Raw genomic sequence first — 23,603 nt, 5'->3', positions numbered from 1 at the left:
CAAGCATTTGTTCGCAGCCCAGGAAAATCGACTCGCAGAGCTAGCAGAGAGCTGCAAATTCCACAATCAACTGTATGGAGAGTCCTACGAAAAAGGTTAGTTATGAAACCTTATCGTCTGAAATTGGTCCAAGCACTGTCTGCAGCTAATAAGATTAAAAGAATCGATTTCTGTGATTTTATCCTTGCTCAAATGGAAACAGATGAATCTTTCGTTTCAAAGATTGCGTTTAGTGATGAAGCAACTTTCCACACTAACGGGAAAGCCAACCGTCACAATGTCTGTATATGGGGCACTGAGAATCTGCGGGAAACAACTCAGTATGAACGTGACTCGCCTAAGGTGAACGTTTTCTGTGCCATTTCAGCCAATAAAGTTTTTGGTCCCTTTTTCTTCGAAGGTGCTACTGTAACTGGACTACAGTATCTGGAGATGTTAGAGAATTGGCTGTTCCCTCAGCTCGAACGTCAACTACCCGAGGCGATGGATCGGCCGCCAGGCAGCCCGTGACAGAGCACTTCACCACTGGCCTCCAAGAAGCCCTGATCTTACCCCCTGCGATTTTTTCTTATGGGGGTATGTTAAGGATATGGTGTTTCGGCCACCTCTCCCAGCCACCATTGATGATTTGAAACGAGAAATAACAGCAGCTATCCAAACTGTTACGCCTCATATGCTACAGAGAGTGTGGAACGAGTTGGAGTATCGGGTTGATATTGCTCGAGTGTCTGGAGGGGGCCATATTGAACGTCTCTGAACTTGTTTTTGAGTGAAAAAAAAACCTTTTTAAATACTCTTTGTAATGATGTATAACAGAAGGTTATATTATGTTTCTTTCATTAAATACACATTTTTAAAGTTGTGGTATTCTTTTTGAATCACCCTGTATATTGGCACTTATTTGGTATCTGGGCAGGGATTACTCAAGTGGATATCGTCATCAGGAGGGACAAAACTAGCACTCTTGAGTGTCAAGAGTGTAGAATGTTTGATCCTTTAATCTTATAGATTTGCTAGGGAATTGACAAATTTAAATGGATGGGTCGAAGTTACATATAATGATAGTGCATGACGCATGGTGGCAGGAAGAGGAGACATGAGTACAGGCTTGTAAATACAAAATCAGACAAGGGTTGTATGGGAGAACATCTAATAATGAGTGAGAAAATAGGGGTGCAGGTGGGCTACTATGAACAGCACGTTGAATGTAATATCATAGCCAAGATAGCCAAGAAGCCAACACCCAGCACAGTAGCACAAGTTTATGTGCCAACTAGGTCCACAGATGTGGAAGAGACTGAGAGAATGTGTGGATAAAATAAAAGGAATTAATCAGATAAAGACCTGAGGCACATTGGAAGATTTCAGATTGATTGTAAACTATCTGATCAAAACCATCCGTACACCTATTAGACATTAATATTATAGGGGGGGGTTCCACACTGCACATTTACGACGGCTTGAACTCTGCTGAGGACACTTTCAGTGAGGTATCTGAATGTCTGTGAAGGCTTTCCAGTCCATTCTTCTTCAAGAATTGAAACCGAAGAAGGTACTGATGTTGGATGCCTAAGACTAAAACAAATTTAGATTTTTAACCCACTCCAAAGGTGTTCCATTCGGTTCAGGTCAAGACTCCTCCAGGCATGCCAACCCATTTCAGAAATGTTACTGTCCACAAACCATTGCCCCCATATATGCTGCTTTTTGACAGTGTGTATTATGTTGCTGATACAATAAATCATCGTGTCTAAAACTGTTCTTGTACTGTAAGCAGTGCACAATACCGTAAAATGTGTTCCGTCTTCCACATTTAGCTTTTTCTTGAGTTCAGTAAGGGGTCCACACCCTACCACAAAAAACACCTCTATACGCCATCACTACCTCCTCCGTACTTCATTGTTGGCATTACATGTTATGACAGGTAACATTCTCAAGGCATTTGCCAAACCCAAACTCTTCCTCTGGATTACCTCAGGATATAGGATGAGTCGTCACTCCAAATCACTCATTTTCTATCATCCACTGTCCGGTGGGATCACTCTTCATGCTGTCCCATGTGTTACTTCGCATTGACTACAAAAATATGTGGCTGTGAGTAGCTGCTCGACCGTTATTTCTCATTGTGTGCAACCCTGTATCCACAGTCATTGTGCTAGCTGATCTGGTTGTAGCACATTGGAAGCCACAAGTGATTCTTTCTCCTTATTTCGTGCAATTTTTTATGGTCATCTTCCTGAAAGCACAACGGTCCGTGTCCATCAGTAAATGAGATCTGCCTGGGTAAGGTTTAGCTATCGTTGTTCCTTCTTGTTTTCACTTCAGTGTCACACCACCAAAAAACGATACCTGAGCAGTTCTAGAAAGGTTCAAGTGTCTTTTGACATGCAATAGGTCCCGTATATTTTGACATGCCGTCAAATTATAAGGTTGACGCCAAAGTAAAGAAAGACATAGGTGTTCTTACATTGGGGGGTGAAAAACACCATGCCCGTCATGCTTGCTTGCACAGCAGATGGACATAAATTACCCCCATTCACAGTTTTCAAGCGAAAGACTTGACTGAAATCGTGTTTCCAAAAACTGTAATTGTGCGAGCAAACGTAACTGGTTGGTTTTCGGAGGACATGGTGCTGGAATGGATTAGGCGTGTGTGGAATCGTCGTCCTGGCGCACTGCTTGGTTTACGCAAGTAATCTCTGGTTTGCGGCGTACGCAGGCCATACAACACCTGCAGTAAAACGAGAATTAGTGGAAAGCAAAACGGACTTGGCAGTAATTCCAGGTGGGATGACGTCAATTCTGCAACCACTTGACGTCTGTTTGAATAAACCATTTAAGGACATGCTTAAATGCATGTACACAGACTGGCTTTTGAAAAGTGACAGACAACTGACACCAACAAGACGTGTAAAATGCTCAAGTTTGTCACAAATGTGCCAATGGATTTATGATGCATGGAAGTGTTTTTCAAATCAGATTGTGCAACAAGCATTTAAAAAATGCTCGATATGCAATGCACTAGATGGTACGGAGGACGGTGCTCTGCATTAAGAAATGAGCAACAAAGAATCGAGTGATACTGATTCAGAATCATGACTGATATTTTAAACATTACTTATAAGATGTATTACAAATCTAATAAAATTTTGTTTTAAATTTCAGCATTTAATTTCTAATTTATTTTCATTCTTATTTTACAAGTGTTGCTACTCTGCATTGCACAGTATAGAAATGTGTGGAGAGCTGCATCAAACCAGTCTATGGACTGAGGACAACAACAACAACACACACTGCATTTGAAGACATCACTAAAAATCTACTACGAAAATCTACGACTGGCAAGACTGTTTGGAATGTATGTCAATATGGCCAACTCTACATTCTGAATTTTTTCCTACCTGTGGCAAGAGATGGTTGCTAATAGGAACTTTTATGAATCGTGAATCACATGCAGTTTTCTCTTCACCATAAGAATGATACGAATGTAAACATTATGCCATGTATTCCTTCGTGTTTGTTGCTATCTGATTTAAATCCTGTCTGCCTAATAAACTACGAAACTAGAGTGAGACAACAGCAAACGCGGAAGAATATACATATCATGTCATGTTTATATTTGTATTATTCTTATGCTGATTAGTAATACTGTCAGAAATTAAGCACAGTAACTAACTAGATTTTTAAATCTAAGATGACTAATTTCTGTGCAAAATGTAATGTACTAAAGAGGCGTCTGCAAAGATTTTCAAACGGAGAAAAATTTTCACTAAACTCTCGCTCAGAACATCTATCATACGCAGTATATTATTTGGTTCTTGTTGATTATTATCAAAGGAAGCATCAGTGTAAGTAACAACAAATAGCAGTCTCTTGCCATTCACTAATGAGACAATTCCTCTCTTTTTTTTATTGTAAGCGGCGGTAGCGCACACAAAAGCAAGCCGTGCTGCGAGCAGTGACAGGTCGTAAACACTCATTATCAGAATGCGACAAACAATGCATGACACAGTACAATAATGCATTTTCATCTCAGGGTGACGTAAACACCTATAACAAAGAGAACAGCACTTACCAGATCAAAGCAAAATAAACAATCAATTGAAACCAGACGAAGTACGTGAAAAAGGAAGGGTGCCTGTGTAAATACGGACGGAGCGCCCGACACATAGCAATGGCTACCTCTTAAAGCTTAACTGCTAAGTTATGACTCGAACCAAACTACTGTAGCTGTTATCTTCATCCATTTGACCTAAATTGTGTCTCATGTTACAATGGACCAACTTTGTTTCGATTTGGAGGTGCGGTCTAAAACTTTTCTCTCCCCTTGAATTTCGAGTCTCAAAATTTCAGGTGCGGCTTAGATTGGCTTAGATTCGGGAAATTTTTTTTTCCTTAATTTCAAGTCTCATTTTTCTGGTGCGGCTTAGATTCGAGTAAATACGGTAGTCTAGTAGGCACTTCTGATTAATCTGATCTCTTCATGATAGACATCATCAGTAGTTGATTGATCTTTCTGATCCATACAGCACGCTGGGGTTACACAAAAATTAGAAATGCCCAAAGGCTGCTTTCCGAAACTTAAGACAAATTACACCGATAAGCCAAAACATTATGACCACCTACCTAATTGCCGATATGTCCACCTTTGGCATGGATAACAGCAGCAGCAGATCGTGGCATGGGATCAATGAGGCCTTGGTAGGTCATTTGAGGGAGTTGGCAACACATCTGCACACACAAGTCATGTAATTCTTGTAAATTCTGGGGAGGGGCGGTGATGAACTCTGACACCAGGTTCAGTCATATCCCAGATGTGTTTGAGGTTCAAATCTGGCAAGTTGGAGGGCCAGCATATCAATTGAAACTTGCCACTGTGTTCCTCAAACCACTCCATCAAACTCCTTGACAGGGCACATAATTTTGTTCAAAAATGCCACTGCCATCAGGAAACATGATCATTGTGAAGGGGTGTATGTAGTCTGCAACCTGTGTAATACTTCTTGGCCGTCATGGTGCCTTGCACGAACTCCACTGACTCATAAATGCCCATGTGAATGTTCCCTATCCCATAGTGGAGCCACTGCCAGCTTGTCTCCGTTCCGCAGTATCGGTGTCAGAGCTGCTTCCCTGAAAGAGGACGGATTTGCGTCCTCCTGTCAACATGATGATGCAGGTGTCGGGATTCATCGAACCATGCAACATTCTGCCTCTGTGCCAACGTCCAGTGCTGATGGTCATGTGTCTACGTCAGTTGTAGGTGCTGATGATGTGGTGGTGTTAACATTGGCACGCACATGGGTCATCATTTGCGGAGGCCCATTATTAGGAGTGTTCGGTGCTCTGTGTGTTCAGACACACTGGTATATTCTGCCCAGAGTTAAAGTCTGATGTTAGTTCTGCCACGGATCACTGCTGTTTTTGTTTTACCAGTTTGCCCAGCCTGCGATGTCCATCTGTAATGAGTGGTGGCCACCCAACCCAACAACATATGGATGTGGTTTCACCTTGGTTTTGCTACATGTTAAAGACACTCATTACAGCACTCCCTGAACACCAGACAAGTCGTGCAGTTTCCGAGATGCTTATGCCAAATGTCCGGGCCATCACAATCTGCCCTCAGTCAAACTCAGATAGATCGCGCGCATTCCCCATTCTACATATGAACAGCATGCTCACTGATACTATATGCACCATGTAAGCATCTGACCAGCAGTCATTCTTCACCAGGTGACGCTGCTATTGCATGGATGGGTTTATATTGACTATAGGTCAAAGGTCATAATGTTCTGGCTGATCAGTGTACCTTGAGGATGTTTAGCACCTTGGCAGACCTCTGCTCCATATCCCTTATGTGTGATTTTGTGAATGAGGCCCAGAGCACTTACTGAATTTTATTTGCAACTTAGATGAATAAAAATAAAAATAATATTCATGTATTTAACAAACTTGTACCCATACAAATAAAAATAATATTCATGTATTTAACAAACTTGTACTCCCTGCTCCATATCCCTTATGTGTGATTGCTGTGAATGAGGCCCAGAACATTTATTGAAGCTTATTTGCAACTTAGATGAAGACAAATGAAAATAATATTTATGTATTTATCAAACTTGTAGAAGTGATGTTCAATGCATTGAACAAAGAATATAGCACACTTAGGTAGCCTCATCTATGGTGACCAGTTCTGTGGAAACCCAATACTTCACAGAAGTAGGACAGTTAACTGAGCTGCCTTACTCCTGGGTTTTTGATTCGTTGTGTAACAATGGTCTCCACTGTAATGTCCTTAAGGACTCACTTTTTTATCATAACATTACCTTGTTGTTTAAAGTCCTGTAAGCAAATGCTTCAACTAGGGACTTCAACAAAAAATATTTATTTTATTTATTTTTTTATTTCTTGTTCCTTAGATCCAGTTAGTGAGTCAATCACAAGGATACGGAACGTGTCAAATTGTACAGGTTTCAATTTAAACTTACAGTAAATACAAAGGGCATTTCAATGCCAAATTGTACATAGTTTAAGTAAGACATACTATAAATACAGTAATAGATACAATGTCAGCTAGATAACATAACAACCATTTAACAGAAAAAGGAGTTTCAAATAAAGGTTAAAGGTACGAGCACAAAGTTAAATCAGATATTATGCCTACAAGAGTAAATACAGGTACAGCTAATTTGTTGTTACAAAAAGTGTGCTAATGCTCAATGCACGATAAAATCAATTGAACTACTTCTAGACACAATAAGTTTAGTGATGGTATACATTTTCTTTCAGATATTCATCCACAGTATAAAAAGATTTCTCTGTCAGGTAATCTTTGAGAACTTGTTTAAATTTTGGCAGTTCTGAATGAACACATTTGATATGTAGTGGTAGAGTATTGAACATCTTAATGCTGGAGTAGTAAACTCCTTTTTGTACCAGAGTGAGACGTTTCATTTCGAAATGTAGATTGTTTTTGTTTCTGGTGTTATAGCCATGGAATTTACTGTTGTCTTGGTAGATAGAATAATTTTTGCACACAAAGGTCAGCAAGGAAAAAATATATTGTGAGGCAGTTGTTAGGATACCTATCTTCCGAAACAAGTGCCTGCAAGAGTGTCTTTGATGGACCCCACACATTATTCTGATTGCTTTTTTTTGGATGGTGAAAACTTTTTTTGCAAGTGGTTAGTTCCCCCAGAATATGATAGCATATGACATCAATGAGTGGAAGTAGCCAAAGTAGGCAACCTTAATGGTGTCAACTTCATCCACTGAAGAAATTACCCGTAATGCAATTGTTGCCGAGCTAAGTTTTTTACATAGATGAAGAATGTGAACTGACCAATTACATTTACTGTCTATGTAAGCATCCAGGAATTTTGTATCTTCAACTTTCTGTATTTGTTGATCTCTACATTTTATATTAATTTCATCGAGATTATTTTGTGATGTATGGAACCTCATATAATGAGTTTTATCTGCATTGAGTGAGAGACCATTTGAGGAGAACCAATTTAAGATGTCATTAAAAAGAGTATTTGTAGTTTGTTCAAGATCATGTTCAATCAAATCGTCAATTAGAATTGTTGTATCATCGGCAAACAGGGTAAATTTGCTGTTTGTCTCAGAACAAAGAGGAAGGTCATTAATAAATATGAGGAAAAGCAGTGAGCCCAAAATGGAGCCTGAATAGTATCATATGCATTTGGTGTCAGTGTGGCTTCATTGCCACGTGACACAGCAGGCATGGGAAGTGTCAGCTGACACTTGTACACAACAATGTTGAATGATGTTAAAGCAACGAGTAAAATGAAATAGAGTAAACTTGTGTTGAGATCTTCCATAACTCCATGATTTCAAGAAAAATAAGAACAATTCATTAACGAAAATTCGCTGGTACCAGATACAAAGGCAGCAAGTAACCAACTTCTGAAAAACAGAAATTCAGTTTGTTATGTAAACAACCAAAACTTTGAACCATCAGCAGCTTTCAAAGTTGCAGAGTAAATCTCTTTAAATTCTTACCACTAGTGGAAAATTTGTTCAGTTTGTTCCAATAGAAAGCAGTTAGACAGAAAAAGGAATTACCTGGTTATAAATGTGTGTGTTATTAATATTTATAGTTCCAAAATCTGTCGGTGTGTTTCAGAAATATGCATTAAACTTATCAGTGTGTTTTACAAAGCGAAAATTTTAGATATTTTTGTGTGCACCAAAGACTAGCATCTGAAAAATGTGTACATAGCCATCAGTAGAATTTGAAAGGTAAGTAGATTTCTAAACTGATAAGATTGAATGAAGTCTGTGTGGTACAAGAAACTTCTGTAAACATATGGCACCAGTAGTGGTGATATCTGCAAAAAAAGATAAATATTATTATTGTTGTCATTATAATTGTTATTATTATTATTATTATATCATCACCAAATAAAAAAACTGGTTTGTTATATGTCTCACCTCAAGGCACTTCTTCCCCATGTTTTTCTTTTTGAATTATATTCTTCCCTTATTTTCTTTGTTCTAACAAATTAACATGCAGAGATACTTTTGTGTTGTCTACATAACTTCTTGTTAAATAATTTCTTAATAAAGGACAGCCTGCTCTCCCACCTCGCATCACCACATATTTATTTCAATGTGGATGTTGTCCCACCTCCCATCCCCACATATTTATTTCAATGTGGATTGCATGGCCATTGCATGCACCTATTATTTATAGTTATTTTGAGAATCACATTATAATAGCTACAATTAATTTATTATTCTTTTCCAGTGCTTCATTTGATTCGACTGTGAGACTCTGGGATGTAGAAAGAGGTGCTTGCATACATACTCTTACAAAACACACAGAACCTGTTTACAGTGTGGCTTTCTCACCTGATGGTAAATTTTTAGCATCTGGAAGTTTTGACAAATGTGTACACATCTGGTCAACTCAGGTAAACAAAAACTTTATTATTATGTATAATGAAAATTCTGTTATTTCACTCTGTATCTGAGAATGCAGGCATTGGCTTGGAAGAAGGTTGAAGATTCAAAATCCATACAATGTTAACTGCAGGAAATTTCCTCTTTTTTTTGTCAGTGCACTGGCTCATCATCAAAATTTATTTTCTTGTTCTCATACCACAAAAATACTGTGACTTCTGAATTGTTTATAAGAGAGATCTTGTTTTTTAAAATCATTTTAATGTTAATTACAAAACAAGAACTCATTTTAATCACACAAGAATGTGAAACTTCAGATGTAGGTACATTTTATAGTACATTTCAGTACTTTTTTATCACCCAAACATTTTCATTTTCGAGATCGTAGTCTTGCTCCAGTCAGTTAGAAAACAAATGTGTGCCTCAGTCAACCTGAGAGTTAATTAGATACACATCTTTTTGTTTAGAACTACTGCACAGTTCAGCAATTTGGAAGAACTTCCTACACTGTAAACATAAAATTGTATTGGATGTCATATCAAACACCTCCCAGCCATGTAATTTCCAAACTTTTTTTATTTGCCTACTGTTCAGGGACCCGAAGATGGCATAGTAAATTGCCGAAACTGGTACCCTAATAAAATAAGTTTGGAAACTAGATGGCTGAAAGGTGTCTGATTTGACACCCTGTAGCAAACAGCAGAGTCCTACAACCATCTCTGAAAAGATGGACTTAGAGAGACTTGAAATTGTATTATTTTAATCAAAACTATGAACCAAATAACAATAACACAATAATTCCGTTTTGCTTAACAGCTTGGTGCAGATCTTTGTTGAAAGCACCTTGCGTGTCGCTAACCTACCCCATCAATGGTGACCTAAAATTTTACGTGGAATTGGAACCATGTGTTGATCCTGGCAAATCCTTATATCATTCAGAGGTGAGGGCTGGGTTAAAAGTGACTGAAATATTCCAAGATCTGATTCTATTCCATGACCTTTCAGTTCCCAGGCACTTGGCTTACTGTTAGACCACCAGCCCTATTCTTTCAGATATTATATAAACAGTGTGGTGTTGTTGCTCATGTAATATGGATGATTGTTAGTTATACATAATAGCAATTTGATGGTGAGCTTCCCAAGGGGATCTTCTGGGCTCTAACACCAAAGCTGTGTCTATGCTTTTAAATCTGGAACATGTTATTTCTTCTGCAGTATATTTTGAAAGTAAACATTGTGCACTAAGTGATGTCTAACATGAATTAATTTGCCTGTACTTCATGTACATAAACAGCTTGTACAAATCAAAGATGTCACTACTTTGCAATTTAGTAACTGCTTTCTCCCCTGTGTTGTTATTACTATATATTTTACTATTTTTCTGTAAATGTTGTGCATGACCAGGGCAGCTTGTTGATCTGAGGAACACTTGCTGCTGCATCTTAACAGGTATTTCGTTTTGGCAAGTCACCACGACCACTGTCCCTCGATATGGTCCTGCTTATGCACAGTAAAGTAGAACAGCACTTCATAATATATAAATTACTGGTGTTGGATTGTCACTCATCTGTAAGACGATGAAAGGATGTGCTTCACTCCCCTGGAGTTGTAAGAAGCTGAAAGGATATGCTTCACTCCCCCACCTAGACATATGAGCTCATTATAAGGTGTTAGTACATGCTCTGAATATGAAATTTTCTACCATTAAATACTTCATATGAGAGTGATAACTCTTTTAAACATCTTTCTGTAGAGAATTAGACAGAACATAGACAGTATGATAGTGATTCTCTTCATGATCATTATCTTATATATTGATTGCTGATTTTACTTTTGGGAGAGGGATCCAAGTCTACAAACAATATTATTTTCCTTACTATAGTTTCCTAGTGTTCATTAGAAATTTTAGCAAATTAATGACAAGTATATTGAGTACAGAATAACATACTTTACGCATCAACATTGCATTTTTTGACTGTAACAAATACATGCATGCTTGTCCACAGGAACAGGCACTGCGGTGGCTATAGCCATTGTGAAATACATTAAATGAATTCGCAATTGTGAATAAGGACGGCCATCAGATGTGTAGACTGGAATGACGAAAATGAAAATTTGTGCTGGACTGGGACACAAACCTGGATTTCCCACTCCATTGACTTCATTCCATTCTATGGCTGATGGTTGTCCTTGTGAATTCGTTTAATGTATTTCACAATATCTATAGCTGCTGTATTGCCTGTTCCGTTGGACATGCATGCATGTCCATCATATTTCTTGCCAATACTGGGCAAGAGACTTTCAAGTACAATTGTCTGACCTGTTCGGGAATATACATAATGGATATATGAGTACAGCTTGTAGGCACATGGTTGATGACGTGTGGAAGTTTGGGTCTGGCCATGAGTCTTGCACGGGTATCTAAATGTTATGGTGACCGCTTGCAGTATGCAGGAAATCTGGGTTCGTGTCCTGGTCTGGCACAAATTTTCATTGTCATCATTCCATTCTACAGCCGATGGTTGTCCTTATTCATAATTGCGAATTCATTTAATGTACCTTCACAGTAATTCTCTCTAACAGCATGCAGGGAAAATGAATGCTCATCTCTTTCTGCGTGAGCTCTGATTTCCTGTATTTTGTTATGATGATCATTTCTCTCTATGTAGGTCAGTGTCATAAAAATATTTTCGCATTCGGACGAGAAAGTTGGTGATTTAAATTTTGTGAGAAGATCCCGCCCCAATGAGAAACACCTTCATTCTAATGATGTCCACCCCAAATCCTGTATCGTCCTTGACACTATCTCCCCTATTTCTTGATAATACAGAACATGCTGCCCTTCTTTAAACTTGTTCGATATACTCTGTCAATCCTGTACGGTAAGGACCACACACCACGCAGTAGTACTCCGAAAGAGGACTGGCAAGTGTAGTGTAGGTAGTCTCCTTAGTAGACCTGTTGCATCTTCTGTGCGTTCTTTCCAATTTAAATTGTTTATAATTTAACTGATTCCTTTTAGCACTCATGTGGATGACCTCATACTTTTCATTATTTACGGTCCGGTCAATTGCCAATTTTAACACCATACAGATGTCTCTTCTAAATTGTTTTCAATTTGTTTTGATCTTCTGATGACTTTACTAGACAATAAATGACAGCACATCTGCAAACAACCTAAGACAGCTGCTCAGATTGTCTCCTAAATTGTTTATATAGATAAGGAACAACAGAGAGCCTATAACACTATCTTGGGGAATGCCAGAAATGACTTTTGTTTTACTTGATTACTATCTGTCAGTTGCTACAGACTGACGGTTCTGACACGAAATCATGAATCCAGTTGCATAACTGAGACAATATTTCATAAGAATGCAATTTGATTACAAGCTGCTTGTGAGGTATGGTGTCAAAAGCCTTCTGGATATCTAGAAATACAGAATCAGTTTGAAATCCTTTGTCAATAGCACTCAACACTTCATGAGAGTAAAGAACTAGTGCTTCACAGGAATGATGCTTTCTAAATCGGTGTTGGCTGTATGTCAATAGACCATTCTGTTTGAGGTAATTCATAGTGATTGATCACAGTGTATGTTCTGTATTGCCTTTCTTGAATACTGGTGTGGCCTGTGCAACTTTCCTGTTTTTGGGGATTGGTCTTTCATTGAGCGAGCAGTTATATATGATTGTTAAGAATGGAGCTATTGTGTCATCATACTCTGAAAGGAACCTAATTGGTAGACAATCAGGACTGGAAGACTTGCAGACTTGCTTTTATTAAGTGATTTAAGTTGCTTCACTACTCCGAGGATATCTAGTTCTAAGTTACTCATGTTGATAGCTGTTCTTGAGTCTGCGCTAAATTTTTGGCTTCTGTAAAAGATCGCCAATCTTTTTTAACTTAACAGTCACATGCCTTCTAATGTGAACTTCAGTAATCAAAATAAACCCTGCTTACAGGAGTAATGAGGCCCATCATGCTCTGGCTGCCATGTGGTTCCATGAAAGATTTTATTTTGACTTTAAGCTAATTTGGTGAAATTATATTTTGAGGACATGGATATCTTAAAATTGTCTCATAACTTCTGTATTACTTTATTACCATTCAAATCACCTTTTTGATCTATATTATCTCTGCTGTACTATTTCAAACATTTCAAGCAGTAGCTTTATTATCTTCATTTTTAAATTTCCAGTTATTTTACAACTGAGGCTACATTAATTTTGCAACAGTACAGTAAACCACACAGATTAAACATGTAATTACTATTTCAAGCATTATATATTATTTTCACCACATTCCTCAGTCATACGTTGTTCACATTTGATGTATACTGGTCTTCTTTCCCCTTCAGAGATGGTATCCTTTTGCACGACACCCTCAAACCTATCCCCCAAGATACAGATGTAATCTGCCCTTTTGGTACCCCTTACCCTTTCTCCCTTTTATCATACCATAGTACTTATATGTGGGTGCTCTCCTTTGTTCATAACCAACAATAACTCTTCTCCTAACCAATCCGTAACAGAAAGAAAACTCCTACCTTAAACCAGTCTTTTACATACTCCTATAGTATTGCGGGCAGAAAGCCATATCATGCTAGCACATCATAAATACTGTCTTAATGGTCATGTATGTTGTTTTGTGTCCTTCACATTAATGTAATGTCAGTTTTTCAGAAAATATTAAAATAATCCTGTGAAGAAAAAAAATTATTCCCTACCGTGATTTGGGATATCAGTGTCTTCACAATATCAGCATTGTGTAGTGCTGTATTGTTTGCAGAACTTTTTCTTCATTAAAATCATTCATACGTTTTTCCAATAATGTGAAAGTGGAACCTTAGTCAGCTTTTTTATCTGGATCTATACATTCTTCTAAAACATTTAATTTTACATTGTTTTACCCATGTCAGATCTTGTGAACTCCATGGATGTTAATGATAAATAATGATCAATGCAACTGGCCACAAGTACTTTTAAAATGTTTTGGGCTATGATGCCCATCTTAAGATAGCTAATATTTTAAATTATGTAGATGTTTTGGACAGCAGCATGTCATCTGCTCCTGCAGTAAGTTCCAGTTTATTTTGTTGTGGTCCATATGGGTTTCCAGGATGATGTACATGTTGTTGAACTGCAAGCAGAACACAAATTGTAAGTAAATTACTGTGGCACACTTCAAAATAGTATTAATGTCAAGTGTTAAGTGCCAGACATGTGCTATGCACTTGATGCTTTTGTTTACCATACTGTGGGCACCTGGGCAGTGGGTAACTGCAGGGACAGTTTGAGTCTAATGTGCACTTAGAAGACTTGTTATCCAAATGTGCTCTGTGATCCAAATGTGCTCTTTGAGTTGCAGAACAATATGCGTGTCTAATGCAGTCTCCACCAAGGGAGAAGTGATTGGAATCCTGTTTTTTCCACAGTTGCTGTGGAAATGGGACTACACTATGTCTTAATCTACCACATGTCACCATAATACTGTGCAGAAGTGGGCTTTGGGGAAAGGAAGGTGCAGTTTGTTAACTTGTTGACTGTTGATTACAATATCAACTACTTCATATAGCAGTTTTTGCATTGCCTTTCTCAAAAGCTTGCAATGCAGGAGAAGCTATTTCAAATGATGAAGGAGTTTTTGATTATACTTCTCAAACAGAAGCTAAGTGAACTGTTTCAGAATCCCATGCATTATGGATCTGAGGCTACTGCTCACTTGTTGCACAGATGAGCAAGTTCCCTGCTGCCGCCAGCTTTATTATTATGGTCTGATATCAAAATTACAAAAGTCTGTTAACATGTTTGATGCAGCCCAGCTGCAGTGACATGCATCACATGGTTTATAAGCCTTGGCATTTCCAAAGTGAAAATTGTTTGAATAGGAAAAGTAGTCAAAAGCCACAAGTAAGAAACTTTTCCAGAGAAATCTGTGGGCAAATTGGGCTTATTATACTGAAAGTTGTAAAGTGTGAGATGAATAGCTTCATATGACAGTAGCTGGCTTGTTTCATGCTACAGGATTTATAGAGTGCTGTGAGTGTTGACCACAGCTGTGTCATACATTAGCAGTACTGTTTTTGTGCTGACAAAGTATTGCATCTGTTTGACAGAAAATTTCTCTCTTATTCACTGTTGAGCTTTATATGCTTCGATATTAAGTCTTTCGTGGCTATGGGCATACATGTATGCAGGCAGGTAGAGCACCCAGATGGCTACAGGCATTCATATACGCTCAGCAGGCAGAAAGAACTGACAGCTAAGGGTAGGGTATTCCTGTATGCTTGGGCACAACAGCAGGTAAATGTGCACAATAGAATGATGAGTTGCTATTGTCCACATTTCAGCATTCCTGCCAATGGTGTTGTTAGTACCCTTCTATGGTATGTTGGAAAGAGCTACATCTTTCACCTGCTCCCGGTTGCTTTTAGTTTACGAGTAGTTTGAATAGACACCATTTGATTTCCTAATGTACACAAGACAAATTACAAACATATACAGGGTCTGGCAGGAAGACCACCTGTTTCTGGAGAGGCTGCTTTTTGAGCTGTGATGGGGATACTCATGTGAAGGGGGTATGTGCCATTTTCAGTACGTGCCATTGCTTGGCTATACGAGCACCTTGTGTTTTTTTTGGAAGGAGTATATTTGTAATGGTGGTTCTGTGATTGCTATTCAGTGGGCACTTTGCATTTGGTGTGGACTTGGCCGACATGATTCTGTTCCTTATAGAAAAACCGTTAGAGATTGGGTTTCAAACTTTAGAATATCAGGTTCTGGACTGAAAAGAAAATCTGGCTGACATTGGAGTGTAACAACACCAGAATATGTGGTCCATGTGAAGCATCCATCCTGCAATCACCAAAGTACTCAGCACCTAAACATGCACCTGCCCTGGGATTGTCCAATAGAGATGTAAGAAGAATACAGCACTGATATCTTCAAATGCCATACAAAATGATGGTTACCCAAGAATTAAGTGAGAGAGATTTTGAAACTCACTGAGCTCTTGGTGAGGAAATTCTTCAGAACATTTCTCATGGCACTATTTTGATTTCTTCTGATGAGGCCCGCTTTCACTTGTCAAGTACCGTAAATAAACAAGATTTGCACTACTGGGCAGTAGAAAACCCTCAGGCATGGTGTCTGAATTTTTTCGAAGATGATTGTGTAACAGTAAGGGGTAATTCAAAATATCACTGTCACATGATAAGAGATCTTCCTCTGACCTAAGTTAAACCAGATTTGTTTTGGGGGCTGTGAAGAGGGAGAAGCCTGGTTCCTGTAAGATGGTGCCACCACTAACACTTCTCGGCATTAGCTAGAAGTTTAGAATGTGTTGTTTCCTATATATGTTCTCTCTTCATGAGGAGACATTCCCTGGCCCCCAGGGTCACCCAATTTATCACCTTGTGATTTTTTTTTTTCTTTCTGTGGGGACACTGACAGGCTCAAGTGTACCTTGTAAAGACTCAAGCACAAAATAAGGCCCCAAGAGTAGATTATGTGCCCTCAGTATCATTGAGATCCATGGGAGGATTGGCCATGACAAAATTACCCCACCTGGTATGCAAGGGCATATGAGACAGGTGAAATGACCTCTGCAAGACATATGAGACAGGGGAAATGACCCCAGACTTCAAAAATAAGTTGGAGTGCTGACAAATATGGACATAACTGAACCTTCAGCTTAATGAGTCATAGATGAAGAACATAAACATGAATTATTTATGCAAGAATGGAAGTACTGGTAGTCACTGACTTCAGGGAGGATCAGTTTTGATTTGAGAGAAATATATGAACGCACAAGGCAGTACGACTCTGTGACTTATCTTACATAATAGGCTGAAGAAAGTCAAACCTATTTTTATAGCATTTGTAGTTTTAGAGAAAGTTTGAACAATCTTGATGGGAATGCACTCTTTGAAATTCTGAAGGTAGAAGGTATAAAATACAGGTATTGAAACCTATTCACAACTGTTACAGAAACCAGACTACAGATATAAAAGTCGGAGGACATTAAAGGGAAGCAGTAGTTAACAAGGGAGACAGCCAGAGTAGTAGCCTGAAGCATTTTCTTTTTTAATTGTGTATAAATCTGTCAGGCCCATATATTTCATATCACAGTTGTAACATAAAACCTTATAAACTCCTGAGCATTTTTACTTGTTCTTGTTATTTTGTAATTTATGTCATATTTGTGTTTTGATGTTATTTGTCTTTAGGTAGGTAATTTTAATATTATTTTTTTGAAATGTGTGTATTGTTTTGTCAGACATTCTTCCTATATGTTCCATGGCTGTAAACTGCACTTCGTTTTATGATGAGGTGCCCATACAGTGTTTTTCTTTTTCATAATTTTGTAGCCTATAAAACCTTGACCACTGCCTGATGCTGCCCTAATATTCTCAAAACACAATGGAGACCACTTGCAGCATTTGCCTTGTAGGTATAATTTTTGGGCAGACTTTGTAGTCTATAATGATGCTTTGTCTTCTTTTATCTATTACCAGAGATCTCTGGAGATAGATATTAGCCATCATCTCTAAAGTTTGTGTTAATGTTGCAGAAACACTAGTGCGCGTGTGTTTGTGTGTGTGTGTGTGTGTGTGTGTGTGTGTGTGTGTGTGTGTGTGTGTGTATTCACGCACTTAATTTTTTATGTTTAGGCTGCTAGTGTAAAGCTTTCCAAATATTTCTTGTACAGTTGATACTGTTGGTATTCTGCCCGTTACATCTTACTGGTTGTTAGAAAAGTAATTAACTTGCTGCTTTTGTTTTGCAGACCGGTCAGCTTGTCCACAGTTACAAGGGGACAGGAGGGATATTTGAAGTATGCTGGAATTCAAGGGGTGATAAAGTAGGAGCCAGTGCTTCTGATGGAAGTGTAAGTATTGAAGTTAATAGTTTTTGGTTGATACTATAGTACATATAAGGGTAAGAAAAATCACAATAGCTACACCTGTGAGATTATGAAAAAAAGAAAAGAAACAGCAAGATGTAATTTAGTTCCCCAGCTTGTTACTAGCACTTTTGTCATCAGAAACAATTTCTTGGGTGCTTATTCATAAGCACCTCATGTGTTTCAGAAGTTGACTGTATGACAACTATAAGACACAACATACATAACTTGTCTGCTGAGAGGAAACTTCATTAGCCAGCTGAAAATAAATTTATGTAACTCAACTTGCAGGTGAAAGAATCTCTTAAGATAGTAAAGTTATATCTGAGGGAAAATGGAGAGATAACAAAATACCTGAGAGGGGAGAGTGATGGGCATTAACCTTGTTTGCAGGAAGTATTTGGTCTGGATTGAATCATATTCATGAGTTTTGGCGTGCAGTGTTTGGAAGATTATAATTTTCTAACAAGTGCAACATATGCTTATTCATAAGCACCTCCTGTGTTTCAGAAGTTGACTGTATGACAACTATAAGACACAGAGGAAATGGACACACGTCAGTGGGCAGAGCATTTCTCTAGGTTTTTGACTCACATTACAGGTGCTCAATATGGGCACCATTTGTGACATGGCAAACAACAATACGGTAGTCAAACTCTCGTTGCACATGTCCCAACCACCCTTGGTTGATAGCAGCAGCCCCAGTAATTATTCATTCTTGCAGCTCTTCCAAATTAAGGCAGGAAAACATGATCTTTGACATAAGCCCATAAGAATAAATCACACGGAGTTAAGTCAGTTGACTGTGGGGGCCACTGAAGAATAGGTGAGTCATGATGAGTTTAGCATTGAGGTAACTATGAACTTCTGAAAAAGAGTGTGGTGGAGCACTATCTTGATGCAAAATGAAATCTCCACTGTGTTGCTGTAATTGTGGTACAAGCATTGCTAGAGCATGTCCAGGTACACGAAACGTGTCACATTTTTCCCCACAAAGAAAAATGATTCATAACCTTTTGAAGAGGACATGGCACAAAAGACATTGACTTTGTCAATGACACATGAGTTCCAAAATATATTATGGATGTTCTGTGCACCAAACACCTAATCTAACCTAATCTTACGATGATTCACATTTCTAGACACATGAAATGTGGCTTTGTCACTGAAAACCTGCTTTGTGAAAAACCGTATTCCTCAAGTCGCCGCATCACGCCATTGCAAAAGTCGAAACAAAGCTCATTGTCTTGAGTAGTCACCATACATAGCATCTGCCACTGCTCACGTGTCTTCAATGTCTTTGTGCTCCTAACGAGTGTTTTCCATGCATGCTTCACCTTCTCTGCTGACAGTCCCAGCTAGACTGTTTGTTCATATCACATAAGCAGTAGTCTCTTGGGATGCATTGTTCCACTCATTGATTGTTTTGTATGTTGAACCTTTTACCTGATTTTTGATAGGAAATTATTGCTGAAATGTCACAATTGACTTATATTTAACAATTTCTGGGACACAACACGTTCATTGATCTGTTGTGTACCACATTCTGGAATCCCAGCCCCCTGGTGGTGCACCATGGATCAATGCCGTAGAATATATTGGGAATCAAAACACTGAGCTCTATCCACCAATAAGTGCCATTTTTCAATATGTCTTGTAGTTTTTGTGCAGCTGTCTTCTCTAAATCCAGGAGGTATGTATCAGTCTGCTGCATAGTTCTCATAGCATTCAGAAAGTAGACTGCATTGCACTTACATAATTCTGAATCTTACAGTGCACAGTGTTCCTTAGTACAATGCCTATGAAAGTATTAGTAACTCAGCGTTTCAGTGTTTTTAATAATGCTCCTGATATTCTTTCATTAGATTAGTATTTGTTAATTTAAATGGCATATTGTTGGGGTATTTGTGTGTCAAGTTTGCAAATACAGGTCTAAACTAACCAGATATAGCCTGTAGCAGCCAGGGACTCTTAAAATATGATTCATCTGTTTTACGGACTGCTTCCTCTCTCCTTAATTTCAAATTTTTGTAGAGTTTTTTTCTGCTAACTGAACTGTAGAAGCACTCTAAGAGGAAAAATTGGCCAGTTTGAAGAGTGTTTCAAAACTGGAATTTGTTACACTCAAGGCACATTATTTTCCATGGTGAATATTTATTGTGGGTTAAAACAGTATTCCACCTAGGATTTACCACTCAAGTTGCTAGAGTTTTCTGGGTACCATTTTTCTTATAACCTAATCATATAATTGCTGAATAATTTCTATATGTTAGTATATTGGTGGTCAAATGTGCATAGAAAACAGAGTAGGATGATTGTGTATTATGCGGTCTACAAGTATAATCAGTGATCTCAGATTTTATTCATATTTTGTGTGCAATTCGCTAAACTATGAAAGGGGAAGATAAAAATTTCTAACCCACAAATTTTGCTATGTTGGAGTTGGAGCAGCGTTTTCAGGGAAGGATAACCAATTGCAGTGATAATGTTTCAGAAATTTTGATTAAGTTTTAAAGTGCTGTGTTCACTGAGTAATTGTGGTAAAGCTGCAGAGTCTTGTAAGTAAATAGTGAAATACATTGTGGCTCTATTAAAAAAATTGAGCAAGTCTTAAATACCTTATTTCAATCTATACCTTGAAGAAGACATGATGACAATAAAAGAAAGATTCAAGAGCGGTATTAAAATTCAAGGTTAAAGGATATCAGTGATAAGATTCACTGACGACATTGCTATCCTTAGTGGAGGGAAGAATTACAGGATCTGTTGAATGCAATGGTGTCCTAATGGGTACAGAATATGGATTAAGGGTACAGTGAAGAAAGATGAAGGTAATGGGAAGTAGCAGAAATGAAAGTAGTGTGAAATTTAACATCAAAATTGGTGATCATGTAGTAAACCGAGGAATTCTGTTACCTTGGAAGCAAATAACCCATGATTGGTGAAGCAAGGACAACATAAAAAGCAGATGAGCACAGGCAAAGAGCATTCCTGGCTAAAAGAAGTCTACTAGTATCACACATAGACCTTAATTTGAGAAATAAATGTCTGAGAATGTACGTTTGGAGCATAGAATTGTATGGTAGTGAATCATAGACTGTGGGAAAACCTGAACAGAAGACAATCAAAGCATTTGAGATGTGGCGCCACAGAAGAATGGCGAAACTGAACTTGAACTTTTCTCACATCACATCCTAAAATCCTGAGAACAATGGATCAAGAAATAAGATGGATGCAGTACTTCTTGACTTGCAGTACTGCACTAACATTTATTATTAATACAAGTATGTGGGTATAAAAAAAAATTTTGTGACTGGATTGAGTATTTCTTATAGAGCAGGACACATCGTATTGTCTTGGCTGGAGGATTGTTTACACAAGAAGCAATATCCTCAGACATTTTTCATACAGTGAACTACTATGTGAAAAAGCTGCACAAATATCCAATCAAACTTGCTTTAAATAGTCTGAAATATATGATTGTGCACTTCACAAAATGCAGAAAAGCAGTATCATATGACTACACCATTAGTGAGTTGCAATTGGAATCAGACGATTCATACAAATATCTGTGCGTAATAATTTGTGGGGCTATGGAGTGGAATGATTACATAAAGTTAGTCATCCATAATTCAGGTAGCAGACTTTGGTTTATTGGCAGGATAATGTGCAAATGTAGCCAGTCTACAAAGGATACTGCTCAGGTATGTAGAATCAGGTACCAAATATGACTAACATGGAACATGTCTAAAGAAGAGTACCATGAATGGTCACATGGTTAATGCTGTGGTTTCAGATGTTCTGCCGAGTTGTCATTTATGGTTTCTGCACAGTATTTTGACATTTGACCAAGCTGACTTCACCATGTGCTGCAAGTTTTGCTATTATGTGAGCTCACTGCCTGGACGCCAACCTGGTGGAGCCATCTGGAAGCACACCATTAATCAATCACAACGAGACAACATGAGAGATCAGGTCATGTGTTTGACTCGGGAGAGCATCACAGTAATGCTGAAAAACCTTAAAGTGGCGGAATTTTGAAGACAGGTGTCAGCTATCTTTTGAAAGCATCCTTCTAAAGTTATTGGAACTGGAGTTGAAGGAAACAGTGTAAGAATGTACTACAGCTCCGTACAAATCATTCCCATAAGGACTGCAAAGCCAAAAGTAGGCTAATTATGGTGCATGCCCGCGTGCGCGCGCACACACACACACACACACACACACACACACACATACACACACACAAAAGTAGCCACTCTTCTCACACCATAGGCACTTGGAATGGGCGAAATCTCTAATACTCAGTACATTGCTAAGTAATCCCTGCCGTGTACTTCATAGAGGTTTGTGAATTTTTGGCAACAAACATCAGAACTACCAGAAGTATTCTTTAGCAGCTCCTCATCAGTTAATGAATGTCTGATTTTCAGAGGAATAATATGAAAGTTTGGTTAAGTTTTTAAGAGTTAGTTACTTTTTCTAGTGTCAGATGATTAAATAATATTGCAGTTTTGATCAATGCATATTGAATTTGTGATACATTTACTACTGCTTTCTACCAAATTATGCTCTGAAATACATTGTGGTTTGCAAGGGACACTTTATTGGATAATTGCAGGCCTTCTCGGAAATATTTAATATTTTCTAGAGGTGAAATCTCTTTCGAGATGAGATTCAAGGATTTAAAATTCATTTAATTTGGTGACGTAGTAAATGAAATACAGCAAATGCTAACCTGATGAAAATTCTATACATAAATTGTGCTATGAAATAGCATAGTTAGTAACATAAATGTTTTTTCTTTGCTGTCAAGAAAAAAGCTAACAGATCTTTTTGGTTCCTTTCAGGTGTTTGTGCTGGACCTCCGCAAGCTTTGAGAGAAAACTCCTTTTTTAAATTAGGTACTAATGGACTCTGATCAGTGTTTTTATATATGTGCAAATGTCTGAACAATAATGAGAAACAAAAAGACTTTTTTATGTGTCAGTACGTTAAATGTTCCATATATGGTTTGTGTACTATCCGATTAGTTTACAAAATAAAGTACCTTTATTTTTAGATACATATCTGATATTCTATTCCATCATCCTCCTTATCAACAGAAACAATAATGCTACAGAACTGAGAGGTAATTTCTTACAGGAAAAATTCATTTTAATATAATTCTCAAAGCATTCAGAAATAAGACTGCACAGCACTTACAGAATTCTGTGTCTTTTCTAGATCAGTGTACTCCAGTATGCCACTTATGAAATAATTATTCACTTAAATTACTGTTGCATTTGTGTGTCAAATTTGCCAACACAGTTACAATAACTCTATGAAGTACAGACATATAGGCTGTAACAGCTAGTGACTCTTAAAATATGATAAGTCTGAATTATGATCACCATATTAAGAGACTTAACTAAATTTTCTGCCTCTTTTACAAGGGCAGTGGTCAAGATGGCAGTTGTGACACAAAGCTGAAAATACCTCTTTAACTGCTGAAGTATATTTTCTCATTAAATTATATATAGAGTATTGAGCATTTAAATTACACAATGTATCCCATTTTAGACGCAACTGCAATGTACAAGCATTGGAGTCAAATGCCAAGCACTGCAAATTACGAGGTGGTGGACAGCAAAAAATGAAGCTGCTGAGAATTTACTACCCTTGTTACAAAACTATGACTGTAGGGCCATTCCATATCAAATCACCCAATAAAAAATAAATTTTACACACACCTCCTTAGATTTTCATGAAATTTGGCTCAAATGGTTCTAATACC

At 37.9% G+C, this 23,603-nt stretch overlaps 1 protein-coding gene across 1 annotated transcript in view; it reads left to right on the top strand.

Annotated features, from left to right (window-relative positions):
- Positions 1 to 22,894, top strand: part of LOC126456770 (F-box-like/WD repeat-containing protein TBL1XR1) — a 168,756-nt gene extending 145,862 nt beyond the window's left edge. Inside the window, exons 9-11 of the mRNA XM_050092535.1 lie at positions 8,771 to 8,936; positions 17,711 to 17,812; positions 22,678 to 22,894. Coding sequence (XP_049948492.1) covers positions 8,771 to 8,936; positions 17,711 to 17,812; positions 22,678 to 22,707 — 298 coding nt within the window. The 3' untranslated portion in view covers positions 22,708 to 22,894. The remainder of the gene's footprint in view (positions 1 to 8,770; positions 8,937 to 17,710; positions 17,813 to 22,677) is intronic.
- The last annotated feature ends 709 nt before the right edge of the window (positions 22,895 to 23,603 follow it).

The sequence above is a fragment of the Schistocerca serialis genome, chromosome 2 (genome assembly GCF_023864345.2).
Source record: "Schistocerca serialis cubense isolate TAMUIC-IGC-003099 chromosome 2, iqSchSeri2.2, whole genome shotgun sequence".
Lineage (NCBI taxonomy): Eukaryota > Metazoa > Arthropoda > Insecta > Orthoptera > Acrididae > Schistocerca > Schistocerca serialis.
The sequence above is the reverse complement of the archived record's forward strand: the minus strand, read 5'-3'. Positions and strand labels throughout refer to the sequence as shown.